The 23,860-nt window shown below is 42.2% G+C and overlaps 1 protein-coding gene across 1 annotated transcript in view; it reads right to left on the bottom strand.

Annotated features, from left to right (window-relative positions):
* Positions 1 to 23,860, bottom strand: part of F13a1 (coagulation factor XIII A chain) — a 182,620-nt gene that overhangs the window by 68,290 nt on the left and 90,470 nt on the right. Inside the window, exons 7-8 of the mRNA XM_052156693.1 lie at positions 13,674 to 13,848; positions 11,087 to 11,225 (exon numbers count right to left, since the gene is read on the bottom strand). Coding sequence (XP_052012653.1) covers positions 11,087 to 11,225; positions 13,674 to 13,848 — 314 coding nt within the window. The remainder of the gene's footprint in view (positions 1 to 11,086; positions 11,226 to 13,673; positions 13,849 to 23,860) is intronic.

Raw genomic sequence — 23,860 nt, 5'->3', positions numbered from 1 at the left:
TCCCTATCCTCCCCTCCCCCCTCCACTTCTCTCTCTTAGCTGGACCTTAGATGTTTAGGTTTTTTAAGTTCCACTTGAAGTATCTGAAGAAGCCCGGAAACGTCTCCACCATTGTAGTGGAGAAGAAATATCTTAAGGGAAGGGGGACACCAGGGCACAGGTGGTGTGAAGAAAGAGGAGAATAATGGGGGAGAAGGCTTAAATGGAGATGGGAGAATAGAGCAGAGGAGAGGGTGGGGAAGGGGAGAAATATCCTTGAAAAGCCACATGGAGACCTATTATTTTAAAAGTCAAGTTCTCTCTCAGTTTCTCTGTCTGTCTGTCTGTCTGTCTGTCTCTGTCTCTCTCTCTGTCTGTCTGCCTCTCTCTCTCTCTCTCTCTCTCTCTCTCTCTCTCTCTCTCTCTCTCTCACACACACACACACACACACACACACACACACACACTGGAATTACCCTAAAGAGGATAATGATCCTCCCACAAGCCATGTGTTAATCATGCAGAAAATCCTAATACCCAATTCTGCATATCTCCCCCTTCAGATTGATCAGAGAGCCGCCAAACATCATAATCTTTGGCTCTTGCTCCCACTTACCCAGCAGAATCTAACTATATGACTGTTGGTGTGAATCGTGAAGGTACAATGTGGTCACAGGACAGGACAAAATAAAGCTGGAATCTTCTTCCTTTGCTGGCCAGTTGTCATCGTCCCAGAAGGTGCTGTGTGGCTGCTGAGGGTGGGGGCATGTCAACAGTCTTACACAGTGGTGAACCCTGAAAACCCTAATAACAACCCGCCTGCAAGGATCTGCTCACTGACTCAATAGTGGAATGATTGTCATTGAGGTAACCATCTACTTTCTAATTGGATTTAAGGCCTGTTCCATGGGGCAGAATTTGTGCTTGGTATTATATTCCTGGCAGAGAACCTGTGGCTGCAGTACTCTACCCTAAGGGAATACTTATTACTATTATTTGGCCTATTGGGCACAGTATCAAACTGTTTGCTAAATACTTGTCTTTGTAGTCATCAATTAATGGTTTTCAGCCCCTTACCAGAGAAGCTTCCTTTTGAAGAGGATGGTCACTGATACAGAAACTCACAACTGGACCAAGTGTAGGGACTATGGAACATTTGGTCCTGATTGGGACATTGACATCAGACTCCCCACCTCCATAAGGTCAGGGGATATCTTGAAAGATGGGAGTGGAAGAAAGATGTTAGAGAGAGATGCTGGGAGAAAATGCTTCTCAACAATAGGTGAGAAGTAGGTGTCCTTGTGACATCATAGCAGCCACAATTGCCTGCACAAGGCCTGGCCAAGGCAGTGGATATTCCAACAAATGGGGAGGAGCCCTACCCCTAGCTTAGATGCTTATTGGGATTTGATGGCTGCTGAGGAAAGGGGAGACAATGTTGTCTAGGGATGTGGTCCCTGTGAGGCTTCGCGTGCTCCAGTAGATGCTGCCCCGTGCTCACGAGCATACAGGCAACACTAACTGGACTCAGTATGCTGTTACAAAGAAAAAGGAAGAGAAGTTGGGAGGTGGATGTGGGGAAGGTTGTCGGGGAGAAGTGAAGTCCATCTTTTATTTAATCTCAAAGAATAAATAAAAAAGGGTTAAAATTTACTGCAAAATGGAACATTGTTTTATACCAGCAGCAGTTGCAGACATCTCATTCACCTGATTGCTCTACAAGGCCACTTCAGCTGATTGCCCTACATCGTCTAAGCTTATGTAAGTGTTCTCCCTGATCTACCATTAAATGACTTGTTACTGTGCATTTCATATTTCAAGGTATATATGTAAAGGAAACTAAATGAGATGGTAAAAATATCTCTATCCAATATAACCCCTTTGAAGGTCTGGTGGATACCTCCATTTGGTTCCATGTAAGTAGCATTAGGAATAGACTTTGGGAGGGCTGGAGGGAGGGCTCAGTGGTTAAGAGCACTGGCTGTTCTTCCAGAAGATCTGGGTTTGGGTTCCAGCACATGTATGACAATTCATAAATATCTGTAACTGCAGTTCTAGAGGATCGGGTGAACTCTTTTGGTTCCTATGAATACCAGGTACAGATATAATACAAAGGCATACATGCAATATATACACATACAGATATATGCATTTATACGTGTGTGTGTGTGTGTGTGTGTGTGAATAGACTTTGGGAAGCACTTCCACAAGGGTAGAAGGTCAACAATAAAATTAGTGGAGGTGGAAACAGACCAGCTTTTCTAGAACTCTAGCTACATAAGACTCGCAACAAGCTGTGTGGTATTTATTAAAGGAAGTCATGTCAATCTTTGTAAGAGCTCTGATCTGTGCTCGGTTTTATTTATTTTCACCTCCTCTCCCTATATCCATGGCAGTCTTGAAAACAGCCTCAGTAGCTGTGGAAGTTTACAACCTAGAAGCTCAGGGACAAGAAGAAAACAGGTTGGTTTCCCTCAAAGATCCTTCAACTCCCATTGTTATATTCCTATATTTTCTAGAAACTTCTTGAAACGTTTCCAACTCGGGGTTTGTTCTTACTCGTTTAACTCAATGTTCACTTTGTATAAACAGTTCTATCCACAGCCTGTTTTCTTCAACAACAGTTAGAAGCAACTATTAGCAACTTACCCCTTACTTTTATTTTTCCTTTCAAAAGTTCATTTAAAATGGGTCCTAGATCCATGTATAAGATCTAAAATTAGAAAACTCAAAAGGAAAACAGAGGAACAAGCGTTTGTGACCTTGACTTGATTACATGATCTTTTACATGTGGTAATAAAAGTATAAACAACCAAAGAGAAAAAAATATAAAATGGTTTTGATAAAAATAAACCATTTTCTGCTTTAAAACAGACTATTAATGATGTGAAAAAGACAGCCCAGAGATTAGAGAAATGTTTATTTGCATCCGGAATGTGTAACTAACAGCTACAGTGTGGTGACTGACAGCTCAATTTTAAAATTGGACAGGAGTTTGAAAAGCTATTTAAAAAACAACAATAGAAAACCTCACAAATAGTAAAAGAGATAAGTCATTCAGTATTATCAGTCCACGGAGGAATGGACATTTAATCTACCATACTACCCATGTTCACTAGGAAGTCTGTAACAATTTTAAAATGAAATAGAGCCCAAGAAAATTACCACCTTGGCAAAGAAGGCTACGGAGAAGTCAGCCCCCTCATGTTCCACTGGTAGGAATTTAAAATGGCGGAGCCAATTTGGAAAAACGTTTGGCAGATTCTCAAACAGTTAAATGTCAAGTCACCATATGACCAAGCTACCTTACCTATGCATATTCTAAGAAAACTATAAACATACACTCTCACAAAGACTTTCACTTGGCTTATCAGAGTGGATTGTTCACAACAGGCAGAGGCAGTTCCAATGGACAGTGGATGACCCACTAAATAAAACATGCTTTGTCCACACAGGGAAATGTTATTCATCAGCACATGCTCCAACATGGATGAGCTATGATAATCATGCTCTGTGGAGAGGACCAGACAGGGAAGGTCACACAGTGTACGATTCCACGTATATGAAACGTACATATCACACACTACAACAGAACAGAGGAAGGTAGCAACCATCAGGGGTTGGAGAAATGAGAACGTTTCTTTTAAGATTGATAAAAATGTGCCAGGTAATGAAGGTTACCCAACATGGAAGAGAGAAATAATACTGATTTGTTTTCTTCAAGGGAGTAGATTTTGTATCTCTGCGTTATCTTCCAATAATGATATCCTACCTATAGAAAGAAGGCACTCTTAGTGTAGGTCCATAGGGTTGTGATTTAGTCTGACACTGACTGGGATCCTGGTTAAGTTCTGCATCTATTTCCTCATCTTAGATGAGGGCAGTAATAGGAATCTCGGGAAGGCTGTTGATGGATGGATCAGGTTATAAGGCTATCACTTAGAGCAAGGGATGATGGACAGAAAGTGGCCCCCAGGGTTTTGTTCTTTGGAGGTAAATTTGTGAGTAACTGTGGGTCCTTTGTTGAACACACTGGTACTTGTTCAGCATAAATTCTCAGTCTGCAAATGGTGGAGCTAATGGGCTAGCTACTGATAGTTGTAAGAGTGAGTTGGCCAAAAATATGGATAAGAAGACAAAGTTTGAAAACAAACATCTTGGATGCAGTGTCAGATTTACTAACTTGGATGCATGGTGGGATAATTTTACAAGCCCTCCAGCATCTTTAAGCAGCTCAGTCTATATTCAGGATTCTTCTTCTATACGATTTTATTTGGAATTTATTTTCAGATCACTCTATTTTCCACAGTGATTGAAACTGAAGATGATTCAGCAGTATATGAATCCAACTCATTGGAATATATAGCATATCTAGTTAATGTAAAGGAGGTAGGGCCAATTTAAAAAACGTGCTCGTGGTGTATAGAACATCATATAGGGGGTAGTGCACATTAGAACTGTAGGATCAGCCTTCAGATGAGAGATCAGAACCCTCTGCTTTGCCAGTACTTTGTGATGAATACTTTCAGTGCCCAGAAAGATTTGCATTTGAGGCCAAAAATAAAGGCAATAACAACCACTCTCTTTCTAGAAAGGATTGAAGAAACGTCTATCTTTCTTTTCCTTTTCCTTTTCCTTTTCTTGTTTTAGATACACTAGAGCTGGCTAACCAATTGCAATCCATTCTTGAGATCCCTCTGCTCTGTTTCTTTCCTCCAGGGGAACTGATGTGAAGCCACGTCATGCACACACTCCTAGGTATGAGCAGGCTAGCCACAGCCTGGCCACACGCATGCCTGAAGCCTTCACACCAAGCAAGTGACAGAAAATGCTGAACTATACAGGAAAGGTCTGGATGGAAGAACAGCATAGCTTATTTTTGAAGCTGGGAAGGACTCTATAATTCATTAATACTGAAGTATTACATTTGCATATGAGAATGTAAAGGTCTTGAGAGCTACTTGCCAAGGTTATCCAGGTAATTAAAGGCAGATCAAGTCACACTGCATTGCACAGTGTATGTGTGTGTGTGTGTGTATATATGTAGGATATATCCTACATATACACACACACATATAGGATGGATATATATATAGAAAGTATAGGATATATATCCTATACTTTCAGTCTATGACCACCTCCCACGAGAGCAACTTTGCTTCTTTTGGCTTAGAATGAAACTCTCCCTCTGGTCTCTCTGCTTCCCAGTATACATCCAAACCTTTCCTGTTCAGTTCAGCCTTTTCTGTCACTTTCCTGGTGTGAAGGCTGCAGGCATGCGCGTGGCCAGGCTGTGGCTAGCCTGCTCATACCTAGGAGTGTGTGCATGAAGTGGCTTCACATCAGTTCTCAGGAGGAAAGAAAGAGAGAAGAGGGATCTCAAGAATGGATTGCAAATTGGTTAGTCAGATCCAGTGTGTGTGTATGTGTGTATGAATATACATATACATATACTATATGAGAGTGAGTGAGAGAGAGAGAGAGAGAGAGAGAGAGAGAGAGAGAGAGAGAGGCTTGCTTAACTTATAAAGGCGATATTTCCATATGTCTTCTTTGTTGTTGTTTTTTGCCTTCCAGTACAGACTGGAGCCAGCGACTCCACAGGAACTGTCCAGGCCTTCAGTGCCAGACTGAGCCACTGATGCATCCTGTCTCATGGACTCAGCAACTGCTGGCTTCTCGGCTTCTCCAGTATGCACACTACCGACCGTGGTTGGACTACCCTGCAGTGCTTTCACTTCATGGTAGTGTGTCAGTGGTGGCAACTGAACCCGTGTTTAAGCTGGGGACTGCTGTGCTTCCTCTCACACACTGAGAAGGTGGGAGCAAGGGTGAAGAGCTGGAGTATGGACAACAAAGGGCCACTGTGCAGGAGGTAGTGAAGCTGTTGGCTCTAAGAGACACTCTGGAAGGAAGTTCAACTTCCTCTAAAACAGATCAGAATGCGAGGGATTAGTCTTCTTCAGGGAGGCAGAAGGTATAGCTGGCCAGCACTATGGGCGAAGAGGAAGAGGTGGTGATACCTGGGTAATGTCATTCAGACTCATCCCAGCCAGCAAGAATGATCTGCTCCTGCAGAGGCAGATCTGGGGGGCATTATCCATTTTAGAGAGGCAGCATGGAGAGAAAGGGATCTTGCTGCCATAAAGGAAGGGCTAAAATGATTACATAACCAGAGTGAAAATGGACTGAAGGTTTAACACCCATGGTCATAATAACCCATGATCCTTGCAAGCAGGTCAATCTCTGCCTGCCTGACTGCCGGGTCCCTGAAGCGGCTAATGTCTGGGCTGTTTCAGTTCAGCCCTTGGGCCTTTAATGACGCACACCCCTGGGTTTCATCTGTGGCCTAAGGACACTTCCTGGGGCTTTCCATCTTTGAACAGCACAGCCAGAAGATTCCAGGAGGATAATGACATTCAGTCCATAACCATTTCCCACGAGAGCAGCCCTGCTTCCTCGGGCTTAGAATGAAACTCCCCCTCTGGTCTCCTTGCTTCCCAGTGCATATTATGAACCTCCTTGCATTTTATGTAGGGTATTCTACGTAGGTTGTCTCCTGGGGAATACCAGGGAGCTTCTCAAGAATAACCAACCTTATTACCTTGTCTTGTAACCTCAGCACCTGAGGGTTGGGCACAGTTGTCACGTGCAGTAAGGGTTGTGGGATGAAAAAGAGGTATTTATTCAGTCTGGTTAGCATTTTGCTGTTTCTTTTCAAAAGAAATTGTTTAGTCTACACTTGCTCCATATCCTGCATATTGCTGAATGCATGAGAGAGAGAGAGAGAGAGAGAGAGAGAGAGAGAGAGAGAGAGAGAGAAGAAGAAGAAGAAGAAGAAGAAGAAGAAGAAGAAGAAGAAGAAGAAGAAGAAGAAGAAGAAGAAGAAGAAGAAGAAAGAGAAGGAGGAGAAGGAGGAGGAGGAGGAGGAAGAGGAGGAGGAGTAAGAGGAAGAGGAGGAGGAGAAGGAGGAGGAGGAAGAGGAGGAGGAGGAGTAAGAGGAAGAGGAGGAGGAGAAGGAGGAGGAGGAAGAGGAGGAGGAGGAAGAGGAGGAGGAGAAGGAGGGCAAGGACGAGGAGGAAGAGGAAGAGGAGGAGGAGGAAGAGGAGGAGGAGGAAGAGGAGGAGGAGGAAGAGGAGGAGGAGGAAGAAGACTAGGAGGAGGAGGAAGAGGAGGAGAAGAAGGAGGAGAAGGAGAAGGAGGAGGAGAGGAGGAGGAGGTGGAGGAGAGTGCTTCCCTGATGGGAGTTGCATTCCAATGGCTACAAGTCAAGAAAGGTACAGTTTTCCACCCAGAGTCACTGAACCAGACTCCATTCATTCCAGCCAAGGGATGCAGGGACCTGCTTGCACCAAGCAGGAGAGAAGCCCTGCCGTGAAGCACCTTTCATGACCCTGTATGCGCCACCATCTCTGTCTTTTAAAAGTGTTTCCTACTCCAATGTGACCTGCAAATAATGAGGTGGCCAAGCACTCTTGTAAGGCACAATGAAACGGTTACAGCCACTGAGCATGAACTGACTCTCTCTCTGAGAGGTCCTCATATTCCCATAATCCAGCAGTGAAATGCTAGGTGCGCCGTTTCAGCCAACTGCCTGCCGTGACTCACAGATATGCTAGATGCTACTCACGCCCTTCAGACACTCCCAAGGGTGAATAACTTCCACAAGGGACCTAAGACAGCAAACAGGACCTAGAAGGTAAACTACCTGTCCTTGGTGCTCCATTCCACAGCTCCCTTGCAAGTGACTGAGCCAGCAGTCTGGAAGGCCCTGCTGGTCTGCCTCCTGTTTGGGCACTCATAAACCTGGCTGAATTCTGAAAGGCAAGATGTCCTGAGTCATTAAGACCTAAGTGGACACATCAGCTTAGCACAGACTGTGAACAAGGGGACTCAAGTGTGAGGAGTCAGGTAGGGTAGGGTCCTTCACTGGGAACAGTGGAGACTACTGAGAGAGTTAAGTCCATCGGGCTGGGTAGGAGCAATTGCTTCTCAAAACTGTGTTAGACAACTAGGCTAAGAGTGACCTCTGAGTAGTCAGCCAATGCCCAGCAATCATTTCTACCCATGCTTGAGCCTCTGTTTAGCAATGGTCCCTCACCCCTAGCCCCAGATAATCTTTCCACCGCTGGCAAGCATTGCTTCAATCAGCCTTAGACCTGCCATTACTTAGTCCAGATTGAGAACATGATACCAGCATCAGACTGCCCTGGATATTTCCATGTTTGGGAATATTTGCATATGTATAAGTAGGTATCTTGGTGGTAGAACACAAACCTTGGCTTGAACTTGACCTATGTGTTACATACATCTCATATACATTCAGAAGGTGATTCTGCATATTTCAATGTGTTTGATTGTGAGTCTCACATGAAAGAACACATGGAATTCTCTATATGCACACATGAAGTTCTGGATTTGTATAATATTTCACACATTAGGTTTTGTGGTTAGACATGGTCAACCTGTGCTTTGTGTGGATTGTCTCATTTAATTATTTGTCACAGTCACCCCACTAGGAAATGGTAGTTGCCAGGATGATTAGGACCCCAAAACTCAGAGAAGTGACATCATTTCCTCAACACCAAACAGCAAATAATAGTTTAAACCAAAGCTTGGCGTGTGTGTGTGCGTGTGTGTGTGTGTGTGTGTGTGTGTGTGTGTGTGTGATGACCATGTCTTGATTGAGTCCTTGACATGGTCTGGCTTCTTAGAACACACACAGTTTATAAAGCAGACCAGTGTTTCTGCAGGCATGACAAGTGTCTGCTTTTTCTTTTAAAATACTTCAAAGTCACAAGAGTATCAGTCATCTCAGGACACTGGGCACCCCTCTCTTCTGAGTTTCTCAAGGTACTCAGGAGGATGGCGACATATTGCCTCCCCTAGACTCCAGCTGCGCATCTAATAAAGACGGCGATCCCAGCAGCCAGTGTTCATTAGGCACCTGCTACACTCGGCTCTGTACTGAGTGAAATGGAGATTTCTGTCATTTCTACTTTAGAGGAGAAAAGAGGCACAGAGAAATTCTGCCTTGCTCAAGGTCACACAGCTGGCCTTCTGTAGAACCAAGACACCAAGACCTTTTGTCCCTGTCCTTGGAGTCTGGGCATGTCTCAAGTTGGGGTAGCACAGGCCACTGGCAATGAGATGCCTAGTCACTGTCACCATACATCAACTCCCCCAAGCCTTATTGAGAGAGGGCAGAAAAGTCCAGGGCACTGTGTACGCTAAGGGTGTTGCTAACCAGGATCAGGATCAAGGTCTTATGTGGTAGGAAGAGAAGACTCTGAGAGAGAGAACAAAACTCAGAACAAGATGTCAAAAACAGAGGGACAGCAAGACCAAGATCTGTTCACTCCATAACATTATACCAACCGTATTTAGGATTTCATTATACTCTATGGCAGGTCCCTTATAGGGATCTGTCAGGGGAATATTTGCATCAAGAAGCTAGGAGACTGAAATTGCCTATATAAAGGGAATGTGTGTGCATGTGTGCATGTGCGTGTGTGTGTGTGTGTGTGTGCATGTGTGCGTGTGCGTGTGCGTGTGTGTGTGTGTGTGTGTGCATGTGTGTGTGTGTATGTGTGTGTGTGCATGTGTGTGTGTGCATGTGTGTGTGTGTGTGCATGTGTGTGTGCGTGTGCATGTGTGTGTGTGTGTGTGCGTGCATGGTGTGTGTGTGTGCATGTGTGTGTGTGTGTGTGTGTGTGTGTGTTGCCAGGCTGCAGAGAAAACAAAATCATTCTCTTTCTGCCATTATCATTGACAGTGGACTTTAGGCGCTGATGTTTTGATCCGTTTTGACCATTCCAGACTGGCAGGGCTGTGAGCTGCAATTCCACAGATTTAAATGGGTCTTTAAATTGCTGTTGAATTTCCATGGGCTAGGCTTGGTCCAGCACCTATTTCAGCTCGTTCCTTCAAACAAGAGGCTTTATATTTTATTCATAGTAACCTGCTGCTGTGAGTTGGGAACACTTTAGCCATTTTCCCTTCTCAACATTCTCCAGTGGCCACTCACAGGTCCTAGTGAGTGAACACTTCTTCCAAAGCCAATGCGTGCCCACAATACAGGTTTTTTCAGGCACTTCTAACTTTTAATTTCTCTTAAGAATGCACTTGTAACTTCCCACTACCCCCATTTGGGTACTTTTACAACTGACAGAGCTTTAGCTTTATGACTTATGAAGAACGACCATACAGGACACAATTTTGGCTGGGAAATTTCACCCAGTCCAATGCCTGGTGACAGCTCAAATTATGTCCCAATTTCGTACCACATAAAATTTCCTAAATATCCTTTCATTTGAACTTAGGAGTTTCTCCTCATATAAGTGTGCCATATTGGATTGATGGGATCTCCATAAACAATGACTTCTTTGGGAACTTACACTTCCTATAGGATGGTCAGCTTCTTGTACTGCACTGCAGGCTAAAAGCTGCATGTCATTGGTGTTTGGAAGGAATGTCACCTTTTCCTCATCTTCAACTCTAAATGAAAGCTGGGCACATAGTCAAGGCCAAGTTTAACCCTATACTCTAAAGAGTCATTCTGTATTTCAGAAGTGAAAATATGTGGGGTGAAGAACTGAATAAGTCTGTTGCCATTTTACAAGATATGTGACCATGATACAAATCTGTTTGGACCTCAGCTTCCACATCTGCAAATGAGCAATCTTGTGTCATTCACTTGATTAAAACTACTAGGACAGGTAAGATTGTACAGACACATAAACTGGTGCATAGGAGACTTTGGGCAGATGTGAATGCTGGCTGCAATCCACACCAACCGTAGTATTCATCATGTGCTTTAGAGGAACCAGTCTAGGCATGTACATTAGCATTTACATGGCTGGCTTAAACGATTACTCTCATATAGATAGATGGTTGACTTTTATCACTAGGGCCCAAATTATCTGATCAATAATAATTCCCATTCACCACTTAAAATGAAATCCTGTGAAAATAAGACATTTATGCCTATGAAGCTGAAATATCCTTAAAGTGGAGGAGAGAAACACGTGACAGTGTCCGCATTGTAGCACACGAGGAATGGCCCTCTTACTCAACACCAGTCCATTACATTGGAAGTCAAACTCACCATACTGAATCCTTGGTGAGTTTGGAGCTCACATTCCCATCTTCTTCCAGGAAGATGTCCATTTGCAAATTGGCATCATTGTCGTGGGCTGAGTAATAATTGGTAATAACTCGAGCAGGGATTCCAAGGCATCTTAAAACTGTGGACGACAACAATCATGTGAGACAACCATATAACAAAATACAGTGAAAAATCCTTTCCTCTGTGGGCCTTTCTTCCTCCCCAGTGTGAAAAGGCTCCTTCCTCAGATGTTCCACACTGAGGAAGTATGACTTGTTCAATCCCCAGAGGGCCGCAGAGAGACCGTGTTGTTAGACTCTTGGGAACAACAGATGATGCCAACAAAATCAGTTCTAACAGAAACCAAATAACCCCATGTTAATTGTTTAATTCTAACCACAAACTCATCTAAGTAGCAGTGATTTAATCTTCCTAAGGAGGCATGTTCCTGAAAATACCATTTTTAGAAATCCTATTCCAAGGTAAGATTGTAGAGGGCTGGTCCTCAGTGGGACATACTACTTCTGGATGAAATTCCTCCTGCATCACCCTATGTGGGGTAACACTACTGAGTCATTTTAGTTGCTAGATAATAAATTACCTGGGTGCATCTCTTGCCATATGCACCTATTGATTAAGCTTAATCCGAGTGCCCTTTCTGACTCCCAGGACACCAGACATCAGGGCTCATTGGAAATAATTCAGCTGACAATTTTAAGATTAATGACTTGGCTTGCTTTTTTCCCCCTCTCCATCAGAATAATTTAGCATTTTTTAAAACAAAGACTATCCAGCTCTTTCAACAGAACAACCTTGGAAGTACAGATGTGAGTTTAGTAAAGGTGTCCTGTCCTTTAAATGACTTGGCCTTAAGCACCAAACAACAGGGTGACAGCCACCACTGGTTTCTCACTTCTACATTCCTCTGAGGCCTCTAGTCACTAGTACAATGACTGACATTCATGTTCTATTTCTGGTGAATTCTAATGTGAATTGCTGGGCACCAGATCACATTATTACTGAAGGGGACTTGCTCAGGTAATTTAAGACATGTAAAGGCTGACTTTGGGGTACCAGCTCCTCCTACTACCAACTTTCCTTTCTGATTTGCTTCTATTGTGATCTCTCTACAGTATAGTGAAGACCTGTCTTTGCTTAATTTGCCATCAAAGCCTGTCCTCGAGCCCAGAGAACATCCTTTATGCAAATAGCATACATGGATGTAAGGTTTCACTATTTTAACAGATTCTAAACACAAAGGTATTGAGCTATGGCGGTGAAATTTCAGGTGTGTGAAGGTCTGGGGCTTTTTATGGTTTTATGAAATGAGTTTAGGGGAGGGGATTTCTCTCCGTGCCTTAGCTTAAAAATCCCAAGCATCTAGAGATACTTTCCAAACCAGGAAGCCACCAGGAAGCTCAAGCTTCTGTATGACAGGAGCAGCCTCCCCCAGAAGGCAACTGCTCCCAGAAAATGAACACACCTTTAGTCCTTGAATACAGCCAAACGGCTTGGAATATATGCTTATTCAGGCCATGCCATGGGAAATCACAATAAATGATAAAAAAAAATGTCATTTCCGTTTGGGTGGAACTGGACTAGGTCCTAGACTGTGACAACTTTAGGTTAAAATAGGCGGGCCTCACATTCTTTTTTTTTTTTTAAGTGTCCTTTTCCAAGCCTATAGCCCCCAGACTCTCATCTCTTTGAGAATTTTATTTTAAAATGCTAACTAGGCAAAGCACTGTTTATTAATGAGCAGGCAGAAAGGACACTCTGACTTGAATTTAATGTTTCTCCAAGGCAGGAGGAGTGCTATGTGCATGAAAATCATTACTGACAGTGAGGACACAGTGAAATGAATGGCCTTTTAAAATAACCACTGAATTAACTGTAATGTTGCCTGGGCCAATGAAGGTAAGCACTGTTTGGTAAAATGATACCCAAGCCTGAAGAGAATTATTCTGCCCCCATCTGTTTTGCTGGTGGATGAGACACCCTAAGCTTGGGGGTGAAGATGCTCATGGGCTATTGATGCTCATTGGCTATTGATGCTCATTGGCTATTGATACTCAGCTGACCAGGCTCCCCTGAGACTTACAGATAAAGAAGAAGATGAGATGACCTAACTACTCCTTTCATATCTAGGACAAACTTTTAAGAACTTACAGAACATCTCATCAATAACAAATAAGTATATTTATATAACATTTCAAGAAAAAAAAGAATTTATTTTTCCTTTATTATTTTAGTTTTTCTTTAATCTTTAAAATAAATGCTTAAAATGGCTCATGCTTTCCCTACTCCCTTCCTTAGCCCCTCCAAGCCTCCATTGCTCTAGGTGTCAGATGATGGATCATGTAGGAAGCAGTCTATCATTCTTCCCATAAAGATTTTGTAGTCAGAGAGATGTGAACATATTTGGCCCAGCACAATTTAATTATGCATTGACTACATCCCAGAATAGTCACCCATAAATTCTATAGAGCCAATGGGAGCTGTTAAGTCTCCTTGCCAGCTTATAGATAAAGTGATTTGAAGTGAAATTTCTGCTACATTTAAAATCATTACTCTATTGGACACTTACATGTGTTAAAGACACCAGCAAAAACCCAGCACTGGCCATATCTGACTGGTGTCTCCGAGCTTCTGTATTCTAGTAGAATGTCTACACTTCCTGTCCAGGCTGATGGAGGGATGCCGTAGGCATAGACATTGTCCCATGATCCAACAAGAACACCTTCGTCATCCTTGGCATTCACCTATATGAGACCATGAGAAGTGGGGGAGAAAAAAGGTCATTTAGAGACTGGCCTGGGGCAAGTTGAGGCTTCTTTTGCTAACAGTGTGAGTCCTGCGTGGGGAAAATACTTCCTATTCCTGTTCAATTGACCATGTTATCACCAAGGGTAATCATGCAAGACCAGAGTGTGCAAAGGGAAGACATGATGGCCAAGACTACCTCCTGAGCACCATGTTAGCAAGCCAAGCATGTTATCAAGCCAAGAATGGTGAGTAGGAAGAGCCTTCTCAATTTGATTTGATAAAGATCCACACCAGGTACTTGGTTTGGCCCAGAATGGCATGAGGAAGACAGGAGAAAGACTGAAAGAGAAGTTAGAAGGGACTCTTGTATCAATGAAAGGTGAATTCAACTGATTAATGGAAAGTCAGTGATGGGGGTGCTTTCACTTCTATGGTAAGCAGTAGATACTCACAAATGGCAAAGATTATTACCAGTCGCCAAAGGCACCATTAAGAGTCAATAGGAAAATAAGTCTCTGATAGTTACTGTACATATTTTTTTTAAAAATAAATCCACTAAAGAAATACTCTTCAGGCTGGGAAGATCATGGCTCAGTAGATACAAATACTTGCTGCATAAGCTTAAAGGCTTGAGTTTGAATTCCTGGGACCCATGTTAAAAATTGGAAATGGCCAATATTGTGGGAGGCAGAATCAGAAGGACTGCAGAGTTTTGCTGGCTGTAGCTCTTTGAGATTCTATCTCAACGGTTCAAGGAGGAGACACAGTTGGATACCTGATATCCTTCTCTGTCCGCTATCTGTACATGTGTGCTTCCAACATGGATATATACAGTGATATACATAGGCCACACACACACACACACACACACACACACACACACACAATGCATGAAATAAAAATATTCTTTAGAGATTGTTTAATGTGATTGATGTAGACCCATATATATTTGAGTTGGTAATCATACCAAGGCCTTGTACTAGGCAAGCACTTTACCATTGAATTACATCTCAGTCCCTAGTTTTATAATTATATGAAAAGGTATTTCTCTTTACCTAGGGGCTCTGAGACTTTAGTGTAGTAGAGACTTAAGCTGATATTGGCAATCTAGAATATTTGGGAAATCCTTGATATACACTCGATACTAGGGTAGAAACATCTAGTATGCCTAATGTGCATGGGCAAAGACAGTTGATGTTTAGACAATAAAACAAAGTCTGGAAGGTTGCGTCTTTTTTTTTCTGGACACTGGCAGATCTACCTCTTGGGATGGAGCTTTCATCCAGTTTAATTGTAGCAGCCTTCCAGGTGAGGAACAGTGGAAATTCTTTTCAAATTGGGTGTTGCCTCGTAACTGGCATGACAGTGATTATGAATACTAAGAAATGTGTGTCATGAATCACCAGTAATGACATCCTCTGTGCTCATCAGGAATACATACTATCAAGTTCCTCCCAGGCCTGGATGATAGTGAGAAGACATTAATTAGCTATCGATGCAAAATATAGGCCCTGAAGCTATGCGATTAGATTATGGAACTCGTAGAAGAGATACGAAAGCACAGTGAGTTTCTACATATCAGCAGCTTTAGCAACCTGCTAGACTTCTCCATTTGGCCTACTCTACTTTGCTGGAAAGGACTCTTATTCTGAAATGCTTCAAGAGTTCTTTGAAGCAGAGATTAAATATGTGAAAATGTGTCTTTAAATTCTATCAAGTCTGAATACAGAGATGCTGCTTCAAAATTATTCAATAATCAGGTCTCTATTCAACAACCATGCCGGCACTGGCCATTGACTGTGCATAAGGCCTTTCCTGCAGGAGCGGCAGAAGACAAGCATATGGGAGTGCAGTTTGACATGATGATGAAGACAGAAGCACACACAGGAGAGGAGAATCAGTTGGAGGGTGGTCCTACTGTCTGGGGTTTGGCAGAAGGGATGCCATTCAAGCTGTCCAGAAAAAGTCATCCAAAGTCAAATAACTGTGTGATGCCATGGGATAATAGGAGAAGCTTAGGGACCTTTGTATAGTTATCACGTAAGTAATCAGGACTGGATGGAATGCTATCTCCACCTTTGACTTTGTGTCTAGTCTGGTTAGAATGAAGACTCTTGGTCAGTACTTAGTTAATGCATTGAATGTAGAAGAAAAAAAAACATGAAAGCTTCTTAAAGACCTCTACCAGCAAACTCAAGTCTTCGATGTGAATTTACTTCAGCTGGCTCTTCAGGTCCCATACTTGACCAGCACTTGTCCTTGCAGGTGAGTTAAACATCAGAAAAATGTGTGCCTGCTATAATGGAACAGTCCGTGGTATGCCTTGGACTTTGTGGTGAGGTGGTATGTTATCTTTGAGAAGTAAAATGGAGTTCATGGATCCCAGAGATAAAAGTCCCTAAACTCTGACTCTGATGTATAATTTTCAGATAGATAACCCTTAAATAGAAGGCTACTAATAGCATAAAGCTGAACCCAATCAGCTAGGGAGAAGAGTAAGAAATAAATAGCCCTCTTCCCTACAGACCTTTTAATTGTTAATGCTGAGTGCTGTCCCCTTTGCTAGATAAATCACAATTCTCACTTATTAGCATTCGGCAAGATTAGCTACTGTGTTCTAATTAGAACATTGATTTCTAAGGAGCTCACAGAGCGAGATATGTCCTCAGTGACAGATGAAAAGGGTTAAAATAAAATAGACTCTTCTAGACAACAAAATATGCCAGAGGGGCAATTCAAGGGCATGCTGGGGCTTTTACTTGCCAGAATTGGCTTTTATAACAACCTATTGTGAACCCAAGTTTAGACCAGAGGCAGAATCAAATGCCATGGTTTTGAGTCATTGGTGATTGAGCATACTGCTTGAACCTGGGCCTGCAGACCAGAATTGCTCTTTAACATTAATATGGCTGTGTTGAATTCCTATTCCAGGGGTTGGAGAGATGGCTCAGAAAAAAAAGAATCCTGGCTGCTCTTCCCAAGAACACAGGGTCCAATTTCCAGCACCCTTCCAAGGAAGCTAGTGCCCTCTTCTGGTTTCTGCAGGCACTGCATGCCCGTGGTGCACAAACGTAGAAGCGGGCAAAAACACATAAAATGATTTAAAAATAAATTAAAAGATAAACTTCCATCGCATCATGCCTGCAGAACTGGAAAAGATGAAAAAGCAGCCACAAACGTTACTATCAGCAGAAACAGTGGTATACGATCCTGCAGGAAGCTCCACCATCCAGTGCCCACAGCAGTGTTGACTGTGAGAGACACGGGGAAGAAGTGGCGCCCAGAATCCAATCTAACCACTGGTTCTTCAGACACCGGACTGCTGGACCAACACAGTGCTGCAGCGTTTCATATCAAAGAGGCAGATATTCTGTGACCATGATATGAAAATGAGAGAAGGCCTAAGAGTGTGACCTCATGGGAGACAACTTTAGTTGGGGCCAAGGCTCTGCATGAACACTGATGGAATCCTAAAAGAAGGAGCAGAACACAGCACACCAAGGAAGGTGACCCCTCTCCTCAGCTCATCTCCTTTGCTCCAATCTTTGCTCGTTCCTGCTGCACTCTCCCAAGGCATTTCAGAGCAGACCACGAGGTGCAGTGCCCTAAGAACTGTAGGTCTGGGGAGAGACAACATTCATCTTAGGTTAAGAAGTGCCAGATGTCATCTATCAGAACAAATGAGAAGGAGCTGACGGGGTTTGGAAGGAGCTAAAGGGGTTTGGAACCTCATAGGAAAAACAACAATATCAACCAACCAGACCCTCCCCCTGAACTCCTAGGGACTAAGCCATCAACCAAGGCATACACATGGCTCCAGCTGCATATGTAGCGGAGAATTGCCTTGTCAGGCATCAATGGGAGGAGATGTCCTTGGTCCTATGCAGGCATAATAGATGCTCCAGTGTAGGGGAATCGAGAGCAGGGACATGAGAGTGGGGTGAGTGAAGGAACACCCTCTTAGAAGCAGGGGGAGGGAAGATGGGATAGGGTGTTTCTGGGAGGGGGGGACCAGGAAAGGAAATAACATTTGAAATGTAAATAAATAAGATATCCAATGAAAAAACATTAAAAAAAACAAATGAAATATCCAAAGAAGAACTGTGCACAAATAGCATAAAAACAGGCCTAGTAAATAGGAAGGAGGGAAGGGAGGGCAATGCTCATACATCGAAGATAACTAAGGAGCATGAAGCTTTTTCTCACAGCTATAATGAGATCGCTGACCAGAAGGACAAATGGATGACCAAATAAGATCATTTCAGAAATAATGATGCATTGCCAACTTCAAGATACAGAGTGGACAATGCTAAAAGCAAATGACAATGAGGATGAATGAGATAATTTTAAAAATATTAATGAAAAAGAAGTTGTTAGAGCTCTTTAGGGCACAGATGACACAACACAAAGGTAAGTAGGGTCCTTAAAGTAGACACTCTCAAAATGAGACCAAAGGCATGACCGCACCCTAGAGCCTTTGGCTTTATCAAGAGGAAAATGGATCTATACTGAGAGTCATCTGTAGTCTATGGTTTGATCCAGACCACTAACCTAGAATTCACAATCCATTTAAACCTTGAATTAAAAAAAATTGCTTGGTCATCTAGACAAAAATAGTGCTACTCAGCAAAAATTGAGGGAATCAGACTGTCTTCAGATTTCTCCACAGTAACATTCAGTGACAACAGTGTCAATTTCTAGTCACATAGTCCTGAGATATAGGCATCTGAAGGATGCTAGGCAGAGCCATGCTGCACAAGACCAAACAACCTAAAGTCTCAGTCATGAAAGATCTCAGAGAATGTAAGAGTCATAAACTCCATCAAAAATATACTTGAGCATCCTTCAGAGCTACAGCTATAGCACCAGTTGAAAAGCTTATAAATGTAGGACCAAAAATTACTATAAAAGAAATGAGATAAAAAAGTCAAAGGAGAAAAGGAAAGAAAACGCTAATGATTCAGCGTGTTGTTCTCTAATGGTTAATTGAAACCATTTAAAATTAAAATATAATTTAAAAGTACATAATTGCTTTATGTCTAATTGGTTTCATAATTTGAACTAATTCTTGAAGAATCTGTTAGGAAATATCTGTTATGAAGAGACATTTATTTCAAATTTTCTGTTCTGTACAATTCAGTAGTTTTCTTCTGCTAAAAGTAAGATTTGATATAAATAAATAGGATTTAAGTATAATTAAACATAATTCTTTAAATAGTATGATGCATTTGGTATAATTACAAACAAATGGATCAGTCGAGCACAGCAAAGAACATAAAAATAAATTCCATATACATATATACATGCATACATACATATACATACATGTATACATGTGTGGATATATATATATATATATATATATATATATATATATATATATATATATATATATATATATATATATATATATATATGAATAGCTGCTAAGGAAATTGCCTAGACAAAAAGATTTGGTTCAACAAACACAGGTAGAGCAGCTAGGTATCATACATCAGTAAGCTTCACAGAACTTCAGACTCAGAAGCCTGAAGAGACAACCTATGGATTGGGTGAGCATTTGAAAACCATATGTCTGATAAGGAACCGAAATGCCAAGCAGAAACATTAAATAATGGTGGGGAGGAGAGGAGACCCTTCGCTGGAGTAGCTGCCTGCAGGTTGTTCGGGGGACTCCGTGGTGACAGTGTTGGTGGAATGTGAACTAGCCCAGCCATTTGGTGGCAGGATGGAAGCTCCTGCAGGAGTGACTCCCCAGTGTATTCATCCACTTCCGGGTATGTTTCTCAAAGCATTGACATCATTAGGTCAAAGAGACATCTCAGCTCATCTTCACTGTAACACTGGCCAGGATAGCAGAGGCATAGCCTTGATGTAGCAGATAGGAGACTAGGTAAGGAACAGAGAGCTTATAGACACAAGATAATGGGAAACATACATACATATTGCTTCTACTTTATTCTTTAAATTTTTACAAATTACTTGGATTCCTTTTTGAAAGAAAGTGGGATGCTTTTACTTTTATTACAGCCTTTTCTCTTCTTTGATTTTTTTTCTAACCAAAGAGAAAGCATTTACAAAAGATTCTGGAAGAAGGAATATTTATCAATCTTTTTAATTCCACAAAGAAAATGTGGTTAGAAATTTCTTCTTCTTATAGCTATGTTTTCTGAAGCATTTGCGGAAAGGGAGTGGATGATTAAAGCTCCCATCATGTGTCACAGAAGTTGCCTAGTGTGGTTATTACTCCAAATTCATGACTTAGGTCTGAGGGAATGTTTAAACTAGTTTTGTTTTGTTTTGTTTTGGGGGTTTTGTTTTGTATTTTGTTTTTTGTTTATTTTTTTCAGCTATAGAAGGGGTGAAAGTGGTACTCTATAAGAAAGACTCAGTCAACACTCCTCCACTGCTGGTGGGGTTGCAAATTGGTACAACCACTCTGGAAATCAGTCTGGCGGTTCCTCCGAAAACTGGGCACCTCACTTCCAGAAGATCCTGCTATACCACTCCTGGGCATATACCCAGAGGATTCCCCACCATGTAATAAGGATACATGCTCTACTATGTTCATAGCAGCCCTATTTATAATTGCCAGATGCTGGAAAGAACCCAGGTATCCCTCAACAGAAGAGTGGATGCAAAAAATGTGGTATATCTACACAATGGAGTACTATTCAGCCATTAGAAACAATGAATTCATGAAATTCTTAGGCAAATGGATGGAGCTAGAGAACATCATACTAAGTGAGGTAACCCAGACTCAAAAGGTGAATCATGGTATGCACTCACTAATAAGTGGTTATTAACCTAGAAAACTGGAATACCCCAAACATAATCCACACATCAAATGAGGTACAAGAAGAAAGGAGGAGTGGCCCCTGGTTCTGGAAAGACTCAGTGAAACAGTATTCTGCAAAACCAGAACGGGGAAGTGGGAAGGGGTGGGTGGGAGGACAGGGGAAGAGAAGGGGGCTTACGGGACTTTCAGGGAGTGGGGGACTAGAAAAGGGGAAATCATTTGAAATGTAAATAAATTATATCGAATAAAAAAATCAAAAAAATTTTTGTATGCTTAGCTATAAAAGCAGACAACTGAATTATTTTAAGGATGCTCTTTGTCATCCAAGCCCAATCAAAAAAGGCATTTCCTTTTTATTCTTTTTAGTTTAATACTATTTTTGAGAATTACATAATAAACACTTCATCTACATTAAAAAAAAAAAAGAAAGAAAGAAAGAAAGACTCAGCCATCCAAGAACTAAGCCACCAGGGGGCTGGGCAATGTGGGTTTTCTGTAGCTAGTTCCTCTGGACTGAAGCATTGTCCTTTAGAGCAATGGTTCTAAGCCTTCCTAATGCCACACACAACACTTTAATACAGTTCTTCAAGTCGTGTTGATTCCCAACAATAAACTATTTTCAGTGCTACTCCACAACTGTAATTTTGCTACTGTTGAATAGTAATGTAAATATCTGTTATTTCCAATGGTCTTAGGCAACCCCTGTGAAAGGGTTGCTTGACCCCCCAAAAGTCCTGACCCACAGATTGAGAACCACTGCCTTAGAGAAAAGAACAGGTCCTAAAATGACAAAATCTAAGGGAACTTGAAAGCCTCAGAAGCTCAAAAAGTTACAAGATTCACACGGCCTCTCCCACAGAGCTACCAGTTGGGGCTGTGTGCAGTTCTGCAGGGCTCTCTGAGGATGCAGTTGGATGAGTCCTCCACCATGCTGGGGTGGGTTTCTCAGTAATGCAGCTGCTTTTATTTACCCAAGCTCCTGTGAGGAACCCCGGCTGACTATGCTTGATTCTGAGAGAACACAGCTGATGACAGGAGGCTGTTCTACTCTTTAGCATCACGCAGGGCAGTCCTCCACTCTAGAGTAGGGAAAAAACTGCCTTCTGCACCGTTCAAAAGACAGAAAGATAACCACGAAGTTTGAGCAGATTTAAACTTCAGTATTGATGAGTGAAGACATTTGACATTTTTAAAGGTCCCATTCCCTGCAGCCCAGATTTTCCATTTTATACAGTTACAATTTGCTTTCTGTTTCCTTTTTGTAACACATGTAAAGGGATTTCTCTTCTCTACTATGCACATTTTATATGGCTATGATGAAATGACTTTTCTCTGTTGTAAACCTGTTTTATTTGGCTAAATTTCATCATTTCAAGTTATGGTCTCATAAAAGCTAGGAATTTGTAACTCTTTTAGAAAATAGTTTATATGCAATTTTGTCAACAGTTTCTTAAACCAGCGAATATGAATTTGGGGTACCATGAACCCTCTTAAGAGGTATAAAGTTAAATTTGGGAAGGAGAGAGATTATTCCTAGTACAAATCCTTTCCAAGTTTTGTAAAGCACAGATCCTCAGTTACAACCCTGTGATGATCAGCCTAAAGCATGTGGACCACCTGTGTCCCACATCCTTAGGGCCTTGTCAATGAAACTCAATAGCAACTGTACTGAGAGTGAATTAGGGAGGGCCAAGTGCTGATGTGGAGACCACAGAATCTGTTCTTAATAACAGTTGTTCCCTTTCTCATTGAATGTATAATTCAATTACTATCCCCCAAAAGCAAGTGTAGAAAATAGATTCTGAAGGCCCACTTATCTGGGTATATAGAGATCTGCTTTATCAAATTGTTCACAAGTTACAAGGTAGGGTGGAAGGGGAAATGAGTGGAAGGTGAAGTTCCTAAAATATTATCCATGGGCAGGCAACCCAGCTAATATACCCAAGGAGGAAGAAATAGATCTTCAGGAATTCTGTTCTCCTTTGCCTTGCCTTAGCCTTGGTCCTCTTTGGGCTTTCATGGCACTTATAAATGCCACAGCAGACATTTCATCTGAAGGAAAAGAAATCCAAGCACCATTTTGGATTTTCAGTCAGGATGGGATGATGGAGGAAGGGGGTTAATTAGCTATTTTCTGCATGGGTGTGGTTGGAATGTTGTATTGCCTTCCTGCAATGCCCTTCCACACCAGAACCCCTTCAGTTCATTACCAAGCATGTCTAGTGTTTATGCAAAAGCCCGCTGGTTTCCTGGGGAATCTTTTCCCTGTCACTGTGGTGGTCTTTCTCTCCTCACACGGTGTCCTTTGCTTTATATGGCTCTCATATTTACCACAAGGCATCCTGTTATTGGCCCGATCATCTTTGTTCCTATTTACCAGGTTTTCTGTGCTTGCAAGGACTGTCAGCTTGATTTTGCATTCCCAGTGCTACCACCAAGTGACACTCAAGGGAGCCCACTGGGTGGATGGATGTGGCATTACTCACAAGAGTTTAACAGTTCCTTGCAGTTTCAAAAGGAGATAGGAACTCTGTGGAAGGATCAATAGGGTCAACTAACCTGGACTCTAGAGGCTCTCAGAGTCTGAACTACCAACCAAAGAACACAAATGGGCCTCCCTGCACTTATGTAGCAGATGTACAGCTTGGTATTCATATGGATCCTGAAAACTGGAGTGGGGGCTATCCCAAAAGCTGTTGTCTATAAATGGGATATGTTCTACTAGCTGGGCTGCCTTGTCTGGTCTTAGTGGGAGAGGAAAACACCTAGCCTCGAAGAGACTGGGTGGGGGAATACCCAGGGGTGTAAGGGTAGGGGAATACCCAGGGGACCCATACCCCCTCAGAGTAGAAGGGGAGGAGGGAGAGGGAAGGATTGTGAGAGGGGACAGTGAGCAGGATACAGAGTAAAAAAGTTAAAAAAAAATAGAGTTTAACATTTCCTTTCTATACCAAGACCCAATGACATTTTGAAGTAGACAGGCTTCTCACGATGTACAAAGGATCGAGAATGACCAAAACGATACTGACAGAGAGCAAGATGAGGGGTTCTTGATCTCATGATGTGCGATAGCAACTTGGTAACTAGCATTGTGCTGTCCTGGAATAAGGAAAGACAAACAACAGAGTCTATGGTTGCTCCAGCCTCATCTGCTCACTCCGTTCCCAGCCAAGCCACCGCATGAATGAAAGGCTTAAAGAAGAGGAGCA

The sequence above is a fragment of the Apodemus sylvaticus genome, chromosome 14 (assembly GCF_947179515.1).
Source record: "Apodemus sylvaticus chromosome 14, mApoSyl1.1, whole genome shotgun sequence".
Taxonomy (NCBI): Eukaryota; Metazoa; Chordata; class Mammalia; order Rodentia; family Muridae; genus Apodemus; species Apodemus sylvaticus.
This window is presented reverse-complemented; position numbering and strand designations above follow the sequence as displayed.